The following is a 14,595-nucleotide window of genomic DNA, read 5'->3' as shown; positions in this document are numbered from 1 at the left end:
TACAATAAATCAAATTTTTAAATATCTATTCATTCATTATTTACAGTTAATAATTCCATGCTTTTTTTGGTTATTTTTCAACTGCATATATATATTTTTTTAATTTTGTTTTTTTTTTTTAACAGAAAAGAAAACCATTCATTTTGGAATAAAAATAAAGCAAATCCTTCACTTATTTCACTCGCAACATGTAACTTACAATCAATTTTTCTATGCGCGCGCAGAGAGAAATTTAAGAAATTTTTTCTTTTTATTATAAAATAGAAAATATGTACTACACCCTTAAGAATTATCGTTCAAATAACTAATACATCAATTCAAAAAAAATCATTCCCTTAAATAAAATATCATTCAAATAAATAATATTCCCTATTAAATATAATCTTCAAAATCTTTTACTACATATATTTATAACAATAATTTTATATTCACAAGAATTAGATCTCAACTATGTTTTCTAATTAAATATTACATGCAATTAAGTTTCAGGATTAACATCTACCACGGAAATAGACTGTCTGATTTTCATACAGTATAAAGTAAAACTTAGCCTGTACAGTTTTATACATACGAGGGACATTCAATAAAATTAATGAGACAAATTGATATAGAGAAAAAACAGGTCATTCAATGACAATGAAACCTTTTGAGGGTCAAGTTGGCAACCTTGGGAACACATTTAATCAGCTGTTCAATCATAATTAATTTAAATGTAACCTTTTTCGTTGATTTCAGAATGTCAATTCTGCTTGAAATGTGTATGCTAAAATAGCAACATACAGTGATAAGATCTTTGCTCTTAGAAGGTGTGAAACCAGCAGAAATTTACTCAACAATGTTGAAACGATAACTTGAAAAGTGTTTAAACCACAGCAACATGTATAAGTCAGTGGAACAGTTTAATTCGGACAAAACAAGTGTGACCGATCTGGAAGACCGGTTGAAGTTTTGACTACCGCACTGCAAAATTGCACAAATGATCTTACCCACAAAGACAGGAGAGTCAACATTTCCAAAATTGCTAGTTTGTGTAATATTAATGTTGGAACTGCCCATTCAATCGTTCATGATGTGCTGAATTATCACAAAATGTGTTTGAGATGGGTTCCAAGATGGTCGACTCAAGCCCATAAAAGACACCCAGATTCGCATTTGTTCTGAGCTAAAAGAACAGTTTGAAGCAGAAGGAAACAACTTTCAAGACTGTATAATAACATCTGATGAAACATGGAAACATCATTTTGAGCCCAAATCCAAATGATAAAGTCTTAAGTGGAAACATGCAGATTCACCCATTTAAAAAAAAATTCAAAACTTGCGCATCAGCTGGTCTTCTGGGACTCACAAGGCAAAATAAAATAATCTTTAGTGACTATTTAGATGAACAACATACCATGAACGGTGAGTACTACTATTGTTGCATGCTCCAACAAAAGGCAAAAACATCAGGGCTCTCTCTCAAAAGATTCTTTTGCATGACAACATGTGCCCCCATATCGCTCAGACAACAGGAGAAACACTCGAGAAGTTGGGTTGGAAAATGTTGCCACATACTCTTTACAGCCCAGACCTAGCCCCATTTGAATTTTCATTTGTTCAGCCCGCTCAAAGATTTTTTACACAACAGTTCGATGACAACAAAGCAATACATGATCAGTAGTGTAAATTTCATTGTCACTGGATAAATTGTTTTTCTCTACATCAACTTGTCTTGTTAATTATTGAACATCCTTTGTATAAAAAATTTCATAACTTAAAAAAACCTCAATAATTTTACTACTGAAAGTGTTTTTTAGGATGCCTGAAAAAAGTTTTTTTTAAGAAAACATACTTAAACCTAATTTTATCTACTTACAAATTTAAAATAACCATAAAAAGGTCCCACTGTTTTAAATACATCTATTAAATCTCAAATGATTAACATAGATGATGATTTTACTTTTAGAAGAAAGAATTTCATTACAATTAAAACACACACACACATATATACACACACACACACACACACACACACACACACACACACACACACACATATATATATATATATAAACAAGTTACATTTTTATGTGCATTTAATGAAAATTAGGCTGTCCAACTTCCAAGATAATTATCCTCAAACTCAATCATGCACACTTTTGGAGAGTAAATTAGTAATCATAAATCTAATCGTTAGATCTTCATCAATTCAAAATTTATGAATTTATTTTTAACTATAGATTTATCATAACAAAAAAACTAAACCTAAAACCCTACTAAACTAAACCTTTACTAGCATAGAAATGAAATAAAAAATATTTTAAATAGAGACAGTGAAATGAGCCAAAAATATTGTGAAACTGCACTTCAAAACATAACTTCGTTAATTATTAATGTAAAAACGCCAAATAACATTAACACAGAACAAACATAAATTATAAAAACCATAAATAAAAGTGTTCAAAATTTGACTAAGAAAATAATAATTTATTTTTGTAACTAAGCAAATTGTGCCAGACACTGAAAAAGTATAAATATTTATTGTAATTTCTAAAAAAATAATTGTGTTTTTTGTAAGAGAATATTAGTGATACTAATATCCTTTACATCTCATCATAGTATTTCACTACAATATGAGCACTCCAAAATGTGTTTACTGTTTAATGGATAAAAATCAAAATAATACAAAAGAAAAACTGAACATCGTCATTATTAATATTATTATTCTCTCCCACAGGCAATTGCACGATAACAAGATAATTCTGAAACTACAAATCTATCAACAGCCTTTGTCTTTCATTGATCATCTGTACATCATCATCATCATCAAAAACCTCCTCCTCCCACAAAACCTTCTAATACTCCATTCTGTGATCTTTATCAAGATCTAAAATTTGTTCACTTTTCTACTATTTCCTACTAGTAAACATACTTTTGTAATTCTTTCTTCAAACATTTCTATTATTAGATGTTCAAGACATTCCAAAACCAATTAATTATATATTCACTTCTTTTTCTTTTGCCTTGTACTTTCCAATATACCTTGAAACTGGGCTTAACCTCAATCTGTTATATAATAATATAATTACAGAATGCATCTTACATTGAATTCCTTTGCATAACAAAAATTTCCTTATTTTGTATCAAGGTCTAAAAAAGCACAAGTACTTTTTTCCTTACTGAACTTCCATACTTCATTTACTCTCTTAACAATATCTCTCAAATATCTCTGTTTGTTAGCTGTAGGAGATGAGTACATCAGATATCAAACACAATCAGAAGCAGTCTCTCTGTGGGTTCATTATCTACATCTTGCCTTCCATTTCCTTAATTTTTATTTATTCTTATTTATATAAAATGTCATGGGAATTGAGACAACTTCATTGGTTCTATCTTTGACAGCTTGCTGGCACTTTCTGGAATCCATCAAATAGCCGCTTCTTTATTTCAGAAGAATTGAATTCAGACTGGTTAACTGATATAATCCGACCATACATTTTAGGGTCCTCATAATGCAAATATGTCACCATCAAGTACTTTCTATTAAAATTTATTTTTTATTCACACAAGTATTACAAAATTTCAGGAAAGTAACCACTATAAACATGTACAAAAACATATTCAAAATATATATACAAAACATATACAAAAATTTATATCCCAATTTTTTAATTTCCTTGTCATATCTCTTCAATTCTAAGAACAATTTTTTTAAGTGTTTTTCTATTTTTTATTTTTTAACTATCTAACTGATTCTCATATATATGATATCATGTTTAAATAATTATTAATAATAAAAAAAAATTAACTTTAAATAATAAAAACTTTACAAAGGTTAAATATGATTACAAAATCTTCTGTCATCCAGTCTACGGCTCTGACTTAACTCTTAGTGATTATTTTCTTTTTCTTCACCTTACAGTGGCTTGCATCATAAATTGAATTGAAAAATTCTGTTTATGCATAGTAATAATTATAGAATAAGTAATAAAGTTTGTTCATATTTTTCACAGTTCCTTGTATGAAGTAAAGGAAGTATTGTGATAGTGAAAAATTTCTGTTTTCAGATTTCAATGGAAATATCTATTTTGACCATCCCTGAATCCATTTTGAATGGTTTCGGTGTGGCATATGTACGTACATATATATCTCTCGCATAACTCAAAAATTATAAGGCGTAGGATGTTGAAATTTTGGATTTAGGACTGTTGTAACATCTAGTTGTGCACCTATCCTCCTTTTGATTGTTTGACTTGACCAAAAATGTTCAAAGCCCAAAATCAACAAAATTTGGATTTTTTACTTTTTCTTAACTGTAGTAATAAGCCCTCACCGAGAGCTTTTCCATAATATATCATAAGTGGTACTTATTTCATTGGTTCCAGAGTTATAGCCAAATAAAATGTTAATTAATGAAATATTTGGATCTTACAAGGGGACGGGCACATTGATTCGAATTCGACTTCATATACATATATTTTTTTATCTTTTTGTTTTTAATTTAAATATATTGATTTATTAATAATTTTTAACCTGTGGTTATAAAAAAAAATTTACAATACATAATTGAATAACAATAAAAAAAATGTGAAAAAAAATCAGAAGTTATTAGTGAAATAAGATTTTTAAAAATGAGTATTTGTAATTAATTAGGCATACAAGTAAGTCATTTAGTGTCCACATCAGATTTTTTTTATTTGAAGATGGACCCTGTTAACCCTAACGGTCATACTGCTTTTACACAAAATAGAAAAAATTGTCAAGAACTGAAAAAAATTTAATATAAATTTTAACTAATTCAAATCCTTTATTTTTAATGTGTTTTTGTCCATTTACAACTTTTCTATGCACTCTACAACACACATCATTCCTCAGTGATCCATGCAAATATATGTTCTACAGTTTTTCTATGAAAATGCACCATTCTTCGCTTCTTAACAGAGCAAAATCATAACAATTCTGTTCTGACTTCTTGATGATCATTATCAGCTTGAGAAGTCAATTAACCAACAACGTCACTTATGTTTCTCTAAAAGAGGCCTTGACAAGTTTGGCATCTTTTGTCTCTCTTGAATGTTCGGAATAGTAAAATCCATGCTGATTTTCTTTGCAAATGCTCTTCTTGTCATTGGCTTTATCGTTTGTGACTGAGTGATGTACATATATCACAAAAAAGTTGATTACTATAATACTGTTCAGTATTCCATAAAAAAATTTAAAGTATCTTGTTCATCACAGTCCTCCCTTTCACATTGGGAAAGCACTTTGTTTATTTCAAAACTAGTATTTAGTCTGTCACCCAACTTAAACACTAATAAAATATTAAATAAAAACTACCGTTTGTAAATTTAGATTAGTGAGAAAAAACATAAATCGTAACATGTACTCTTGTCATATGATGATGGCCTTACTGGCACTAATGGAACTAAGTAAAAAGATAGGAATGGTGATCGATATTGAGCTTCAGGAGAGAAGGGAAGGTATTAGAACTGGTAATGTGGATAAATATCCAATATAGTTTAAGGTATTAATGTAGTAAGTGATCTGCTTCTGTAGTTAGTTAATTCTTAGATGGCACCACTGAAACATTATATTGCAATAAGAAAATAAATACAAAAAAAATATATGAATAAATGGACTAATTTAAGAATAAATTAACCTTGCTCATGTTATAATTACATGCTTATAATTATAAATATAATCTAACCAAACTTAACCTACACTTGAAATAACCTTGAATAGTGAGTGAAGCGAGTGTACGTTTAGTTTGGTTAATTACATCTATAATTTCAATACTAATCAAATAAAAATAATTCCATTTATTCTTAAATTAGTCCATTTATTATTCTTTTTTGAATTTATTTTCTTATTTCAATACAATATTTTAGTGGCACCATCTAAGAACTAACTAACTACATAGGTAGAAATAATGTAATATAGGTAATGTAATGTAATGTAGTATCATTAATATCCAACTTAATATGATTAATAATTATTTAAACACTGACTCATGCTTTGCAAACAGAATTAAAAAAATAAAAAATTGTAATGGATGGTCAAAAATAAAAGGACAATAGAAGAAAACAGCCTGATGGGGATGATAATGAATAAGAAAACAATCGAGTCACACAAAATTTGACTAGATACCAATGATATGTAGACTGATATTTCTTGGAATCTAGGCTGTTAAAGAGAAATGTGAAGAGAAAAGAAGGATTAGAAAGAAAATGATTTGAAACTTCAAAAATTATAGAATCATCTTAATCAAAAACAAAAACAAATCAAACTTAACAGTTGTCAAAAAAAATAAACTGGAGAATTTTTTTTTTTTAATTTCACAGGACCGAATTATAGATAATGAAAGAAAAAAGAAAAAAAAATAGAAATTTATTTGTTGAACTGAAAAAAAAAAACAATTTTTATCGTAACAAACATTGAACAAAAAAATTAATTTAAAAAAAATAAATTATCGAATTGTTACTAATAACTCACTTGTATAGGTTGTCCTTGTGACTGCGATATATGTAACTGCTGTGCTTGATTAATCTGAAGAGTCGCTTGCGAATGATTCGGATGATTTGGTGGTCCGGGTCCAGAAGGCGGCCTAGGAGGTTGTGGCTTTTGTTGCGGTGGCTGCTGTTGCGATCGAGGCACATTATTACCGCTATTATTACCGCTGTTAGCAGCATTATTATTTGTATTATTACTACTAGGATTATGGTTACTGCTTGGACTGCCGTAAGGTGAATAACCTCCAGTTAACCTTGTGCTACCTTGAGGTGTACCTGGATTTCCAGGACTGTAGACAATCTACAGCAAAGAAAAAAACAAAAAATTACCTACATGAACTCAATTATAGAAATTTTTAGTAAATTTTATAAACACTTGAGTGTTATACATTGTCCTAAACACAATACAATAAATAAATAAGAAATAAAATATGAATATTTAGACTCTTAAACTTTATAATGTAAACAGGAAAATAATAAAAATAGGATGAGAAAAGACTATGGAGGTAGAACAATTTTGTTATTTGGGAAGAATTAATAAAGATGAATGAAGCAGGAACAATTATAAAACGCCGAATAGCACAGGCAAAATGAGCTTTCAGTTAGTAATATAATTTGCTTACATCAAAGATTAATTTAAACATCAGGAAAGCATTTTTGAAAGTATATGTATGGAACGTAGCTTTATGTGGAAGTGAAACTTGGACGATCGCAGTACCTGAGAAGAAAGGATTAGATTAGAAAAGATTTTTGAAATGCAGTGCTATAGGAGAATGTTAAAAATAAAATGGGTGGATAAAGCGACAAATGAAGAGGTGTTGCGGAAAATTGATGAAGAAATAAGCGTTTGGAAAAATATAGCTAAAAGAATAAACAGACTTGTTTGGCCACATCTTAAGGCATCCTGGAATAGTTGCTTTGATATTGGAGGGGCAGATAGATGGGAAAAATTGTGCAGGCAGACAACTGTTAGGGATGTAGGATGTAGGGGATATACTGAAATGAAACAACTAGCACTAGATAGGGAATCTTTGAAGGCTGCATCAACAAACTAGTCAAATGACTGAAGACAAAAAACGAGAAAAAAGAACATGTTCTGAAAGTTTCTCAAGTTTCTTTGTGGGACACCTGTGTTCATGCGCACACGCATATATATATATATATACATAAAACTCCTAAATTATATGCATAACCTTTTCAACTGTATCAAAAGACTACATTAACACATAAAAGGGCTAAAAAAATTAACAAAAATATTTAAGTACTTGTAGCAAAGAGATAAAAAATTAAAATATTAGGAAAAAATTGTACAAAATGTTATTAATACAAAGATTGTTATGATGGTTAAAAATCCCTTACATCATATTAAAACCTTACAAATATTCTTTTTTCAATATTTTTAAGTAAAAGTTAAAAAGAAGCAAACCTGTTAATGATTATTATTGATCCCTTTAAGTATGCTGTGCTCAAGAAGTAATTACTCCAAGCAGTAAGTAAAACAGTTATAATGAAACTATCTAATAAAAATGAAACTTGAATTTAACACAGTCACTACCAAGATGACATACTATAGCACTGTACTTTCAGATACAACTACATTTATCACAAAGGTAATAAAATATATTTCTACAGCCAAATGTGTTTTCAGATTTTTAAGAAACTTTTTGAAAGGTTACTCGCTATCAGATAAATGAAAATGTGTATTAATTTTAAAAAAAGACTTCTATTTCAGAACAGCATTAATATTTTTTTTTTTAAACAGGAAAGAAAGCTGAGGAAGATTTCCATTACAAAGTCACAGTTTCTGACAGCCTGAATTTGCAGTCTTTCCTTCACTTGGATGTAATCTTGGCAACCACATACCCTTCTTTGGGCAATATAGACACTACTCAGTGCTCGACCCACAAATGACTAGATACCATTGTTTTTATCTTCAACCAGCATGTTTTGTTAATTAAGCTCTACATTTATTTTGAAACATCAAAAATCAAAGAATTACTATTAATTTTTTTTTTGGTCTTCAGTCATTTGACTGGTTTGTTGCAGCTCTCCAAGATTCCCTATCTAGTGCTAGTCGTTTCATTTCGGTATAGCCCCTACGTCCTACATCCCTAACAATTTGTTTTACATATTCCAAATGTTGCCTGCCTACACAATTTTTTCCTTCTACATGTCCCTCAAAAAATTAAAGCGACTATTCCAGGATGCCTTAATATGTGGCCTACAAGTCTGTCTTTTCTTTTAGCTATATTTTTCCAAATGCTTCTTTCTTCATCTATTTGCCGCAACACCTCTTCATTTGTCACTTTATCCACCCATCTGATTTTTAATATTCTCCTGTAGCACCGCATTTCAAAAGCTTCTAATCTTTTCTTCTCAGGTACTCAGATCATCCAAGTTTCACATCCATATAAAGCGATGTCCCAAACATATACTTTCATAAATCTTTTCCTGACATTTAAATTAATTTTTGATGTAAACAAATTATATTTCTGACTGAAGGCTCGTTTGTGTGCTATTCGGCATTTTATATCACTCCTGCTTCGTCCATCTTTAGTAATTCTTCTACCTCCATAATCTTTTCTCCTCCTATTTTCACATTCAGTGGTCCATCTTCGCTATTTCTACTACATTTCATTACTTTTGTTTTGTTCTTGTTCTATTAATTATAAAATATTTTTAAAAAACAAAGAAGGAAATTATACAAATTACACCAATAAATTGTTGAATGTAGCTGTACTGTAAAAATGACATAATTTTTTATATAATACAGAATCAACTAAGTAGATTTTGCTTTATTTTCAACAGTAAATATTAAAGAATTGTTAGTATTTAAAATAATTACTTTTTGCAAGAGCAAATGAACTTAAAACATAAAAAAAAACTTAATCTATTAAAATTCACAAAAAAAAATGTTGAAAATACAGTGAAACAACTACAAAATAAATAGTACTTAGAGCAAGAGCACTAAAAGAATTCATTAGGACTACATTTCACCCAAAATGAATAAAAAATTTGTATAAACCAGGACAACGATGGTCAGCCACTGTCTATCAGTGAATCCATAACAGAAGACCATCATAATCATACTCATGAATGTGTTAATAATTAAATTATTCAGTAACAAAACATTTACTTCGTTAGTAAATGTTTTGTTACTAACAAAGTAATTAGTAAATTACTTTATTACTAACTAGCCGCTCGGCCCGGCTTCACCGAACCTCCCAGCCGGCGAAATGTTAGCTAAAAATTAAATATTTCTTGAAAATCAAAGTCATTTTGAAAATTAAATAAGCTTTAAGGAAGAAATAAAGTGTTTTAAATTTTGTTGTAAAATTTTACACTTTATTTTCCCTGTACATTGTACATTTAAAGAATATTTATTCAAAAATAGTAATAGAAAATTTGAATAAAGTAAAAGAAAAGAGCTAAACCATATTAAAAAGGTAGAAATCAACATTAAAGAACTTTTAAAAGGTTGTAAATCCGCACGTGTATTAATAAAATCGCCCATTACTCTAATTGATAGAAAAGCTAAAATATCCGGAAAAACAAAGTATTGGAGATAAATTTAAGAAGACCTGAAATGAGAACTTGAGTAGAGAAAATGTATCTTAATTTGGATAATTGTGTAGAAATTGAATACTGCATAAAACCATTTATTAAACTTTTCAAGCATACGAACAAATAAATGCAAAAATGTCAAAATTGTAAAAAATTAACTTTTACACGTATAACTCAATAACGCCAAATCGCATGAAAAAAATAGATAGCCTACATTAAAAGTAATTTCATACGACTCGGCCATTGTAAAAACCTAATTTCTCTGCCACCTCTGATTTAAATCTCCTACCAGCAGCAATATGAAGAATCTACAAAAAAGTACTTTGCTATTATCACAATCGTTAAGTGTCATCAAAATTGGAACTCGAATCCGCATCGAATTGAAAAAACAAACTAAAATCACACGAAATTTAACTTTTAAAGCATGCGAACAAATGAATCCAATGTTGTCAAAATGGAAAAAAGTAACTTTAACGCTGATAACTTGCAACCTTTATGTCGGAGGTCCAAAAAAATTTGCCTATGTTCATCGCAGGGCTTCAAAGTGTAGGTGTGCACAATTTTAAACAAATCTGTCCGGTAGATCTCGAGTAAGTTGGAACAGACAGACAAATAATATTTTTATATATATAGATTACTTGTTGCTCTAATTACTAACAAATTAGTATTTACTAATTTGTTAGTATACACTAATTAATATTTAGTATTAATTAATAATTATTTATTTTTAATTATTATTATTATAATATAATATTATTAATTATTATAACAAGGAGACCAGAACATAAAATATTCATGTATCAGATTTATGGATTCATGCTACTTACACGATACAAGGAAAACATAAACAGAAGAATTAAAATGTTATACACTAAAATAACAGATATCAGACTTGAACTAAGAAAACATCTTACCTCTTGTTTGATGTTTGGCGTTTGCGGCTGAGGTGGAGTTGCTGCCTGCGTTGTTTGATTCGGATTCCGAGGATGGCTGCCATAATTTAATCCTAATTGAGTCTTATGTTGATGCTGTTCGGCCATTTGTTTTAACGTCTGGGCGGCCGGACTTAATTCCGTCATACCCGGACCGACAGCATTAGTATTAGCAGTATTACCGTACATGGATCCCGCCGTATTCCTACTTTGATTATGAGGTGGCGGTGGAGGAACTGCAGGATGAGGCTGTAAATCATCGGCCGTCGGTATACTACTTTTATTATCACCGTCGAAATCAAAGTCTTTCATGAATTCCGATGGAAAATCTGATATTTCTGAGATCAGGTCTTTAAAAGCATCCGATGTAATAATCGCATCGGACGTATCGTCGCCGATAAGATCGGAGAATCCAGGAAAAGAACTTCCACCGTTGGCGGCAGCATCTTTTTCTAACGCCGCCGCACACTGTTCGAGATCGACAAATTCAGGGCAGTCTTGCGAAGACGGTTCTTGTTTGCACGAGACATCTTGTCCTATACTTGTCGTCGTAGGCGGTACCGTATGAGATCCTGGCGGTGCACCCGGTCCTCCTGTTCCGCAGCCGGGCGAATTTGTTCGCGAAGGTGCGGTTTTCACCGATGTATTCAACGCTTTGACGGTTACATTTGTTGAGATCTGCGAACTGTTCGAACATGTTGTAAATTCTAACTGCTGTACTATTTCTACTGAAAATTTCGTCAGGCCGTCGGCACCGTTGTTGGTTCCACCGCACTGTACCGGTTGTGTATCCTCTGCAGGCCTCTTGTTAACATTGTTGACCAACTTCTACAACCAAAAAAGAAAAATAATGTAATTATTTACTCGTATTTTATTTAAAATATTTGAAGCTTTATTCTAAAAAAAAAAACATGTTAATGCTATATATATAAATTTAAAAAAATAATAACGGATATCCATTTTTTATTAATCAAAATATTAAATTTCTTAATTGAATATTCATTTTTTGATTTATAAACACAAGTTTAACTACAGTTTATACAAAAAAAAAAAAAAAAACAATTATAATATTACAAACTGAAATTACATCTAAAATTAATAGGTATATATATATATATATATATAATAAAGGGATTCGCCGCAAATTTTTATGAAATTTGGAATATAGGAATATATCTTATTTAAGGGTAGTACTTTTTCGGAATTTATGCCAAATTCTTACAATTTTTCACGTATTATACTTTACAATATTAGTTGGTTGTACATAATTTGCATGTATATTTAACGTTAATTAGTAGAGGTTAAACATGGTTATATTTGTTGATACCGTGTACTGACAAATCGTACGTCTATCAACATAAGTTACGCTCACTTCACACGCCAACCACGTGTAATTAATGTTAACTATACAAATTATAATTATATTTTTTGGCTGTGAATTCCGAAAAAGTACCTATTTATGATATAAGTTATTCGTTACAATTGAAATTATTCGTTGGAAACGCCTTTCACCAGAGTTATATCGCTCGTAAGTTACACAGTATCGTCACCAAAACTTTCGTAATTCCGCATTGTACACGTGCAATATACATTATTTACGTAGAAAATAACTTGTAAATTTACAAATACAACTTAGTTAAATGAAATTCGTTTGAATTTGTTAGGTTTAGGACAAGGCTAAGGTTATGTTAACTAACGATTCCGTGTACTGAACTTCGAACGATATCACTATAACATCACCTTTTCACTTCCTTGTACGAAGTATCGTGAAAAATTTCGGTTCTCAGATTTCAACGGAAACATCCGTTTTTACCATCACTCAATCCATTTTGACTAGTTTCGACGTGACGTCTGTACGTACGTACGAATGAATCTCACATAACTCAAAAACGATTTCCCAAAGGATATAGAAATTTTGGATTTAAGACTGTTGTAACATCTAGTTGTGCATCTCCTCTTTTGATTGCAATCGACTGGACCAAAGGAGTCCAAAAAGGCCCAAAACCCAAACGAATTTGGATTTTGAACTTTTTCTTAACTGCAGTAATCAGTCCTCATTGAAAGCTTTTCAACGACATAAGTGGTACTTATTTTCATTGTTTCCAGAGTTATAGACAAATAAAAGTTTAATCAATGAAATATATGGATCTTACAAGGAAAAATCGATTCGAATCCAACTTCTTTATTTTTTATTTAAATATATTGATTTATTAATAATTATTAACCTCATTGTAAAAAAGAATGTGTATATATAATTTAATGGGCGTAAAAGGAAGTCATGTGGTGCCCACATCAGACTTTTTTTTCTGTTTTGTTATTATTTATTACCTTATAATAAGTTAAAGAATGAATTTTTTTATATCATCTGATAAATTTCAAAACATAAGTTTCTAAAACCTGAACTCCTGAATAAAAAACGAAATTTTTCGGATGAGAGGAAACACCATCAAAGTATAATCTACCACCAAAATTACTTTTTCAAGTAATTTTTTTCAAACGATTCACTGAAATTTAATTTAAACCGAAGACTAAGCTGATGATAAAGATGCGAGGCTATAACGGAATGATTTCAGCACGACTAAAGAAAAGGATATAATCATTCGTTTTATGGACTGATGACTCAAAAAAAAAAAGATAATAAAAACTATTCATCGATATATATTTTTTTTTAATCAGTTGCTTGCAGTTTTCTGCAAGTAAATTGATATAATCAAAACGTTTTACAATGGATTCTGACGCGTGCATTAACATCAGTTGTAATTATAAATGTTATGACAAATAAATTGGAATTAGTATTTTTTTTTTGGGGGGGGGGGAGGGGCCTTTCGCGGTAAGCGAGTACCTTTTTTATGTTTTTTCTCAAAAATAACAATAAAAATGCGCATTTCTACATTTATATAAAAATAACCAAATAACATTTTTACTGAAAAAGTAGCAATTTTCCATATTAACAATCAATCTTTGATTAGTCTTCGACGTTTTTTTTATTTCTCCCACCGATTTTATTGAAGCATGGGTCTTCCAGAGGTCCAATACAAACATTATTTCTTATAATTACAAATATAATCTAACCAAACTTAAGCTACGCAAATATTTTTCTGCAAATATCTTCAGATACCCACTGATTTGAAAGAAGAAAAAAGGAGCACCCGCTTACCGAAAAAGCCTTTTTTTTAAATAATTACAATGAACGTGGTGAATCTATGTTTTTTCAACAGTTTAAAAAAAACAATTATATAAAAATCTTTTAATAGATTTCTGTCTAAATCGTTAAAAGGGATAAATTAACAAACACACATAAATATATAAAAACATTACTCCAAAACCTACAATATCAGATACTTTCAAATTCATAAATTTATAAGCCCCTTCTGTTTTAGTCTTTCAACAACCGTCCTGCTCTTACGATACATAAATAAAAGAAAAACAATACAGACAGTATGTAGAAATAGAATTCGTGTACTACACAACAATAACAAATCTATTGTAAAAAAATTGAACCGATTCCCATGCACAATTTCATTTAATTACACGGTTTCATGTTCTACATAATAATATTAACTAATTAATTTACAATGAAGAATGTAACACAGTAATACCGCTGTAATTAT

At 29.9% G+C, this 14,595-nt stretch overlaps 1 protein-coding gene across 1 annotated transcript in view; it reads right to left on the bottom strand.

Moving 5' to 3' along the window:
• LOC142332519 (uncharacterized) overlaps positions 1–14,595 on the bottom strand; it is a 71,233-nt gene that overhangs the window by 37,034 nt on the left and 19,604 nt on the right. The window contains exons 3-4 of the mRNA XM_075378966.1: positions 10,967–11,812; positions 6,472–6,789 (exon numbers count right to left, since the gene is read on the bottom strand). Coding sequence (XP_075235081.1) covers positions 6,472–6,789; positions 10,967–11,812 — 1,164 coding nt within the window. The remainder of the gene's footprint in view (positions 1–6,471; positions 6,790–10,966; positions 11,813–14,595) is intronic.

The sequence above is a fragment of the Lycorma delicatula genome, chromosome 11, assembly GCF_047948215.1.
Source record: "Lycorma delicatula isolate Av1 chromosome 11, ASM4794821v1, whole genome shotgun sequence".
NCBI lineage: Eukaryota > Metazoa > Arthropoda > Insecta > Hemiptera > Fulgoridae > Lycorma > Lycorma delicatula.
The sequence above is the reverse complement of the archived record's forward strand: the minus strand, read 5'-3'. Positions and strand labels throughout refer to the sequence as shown.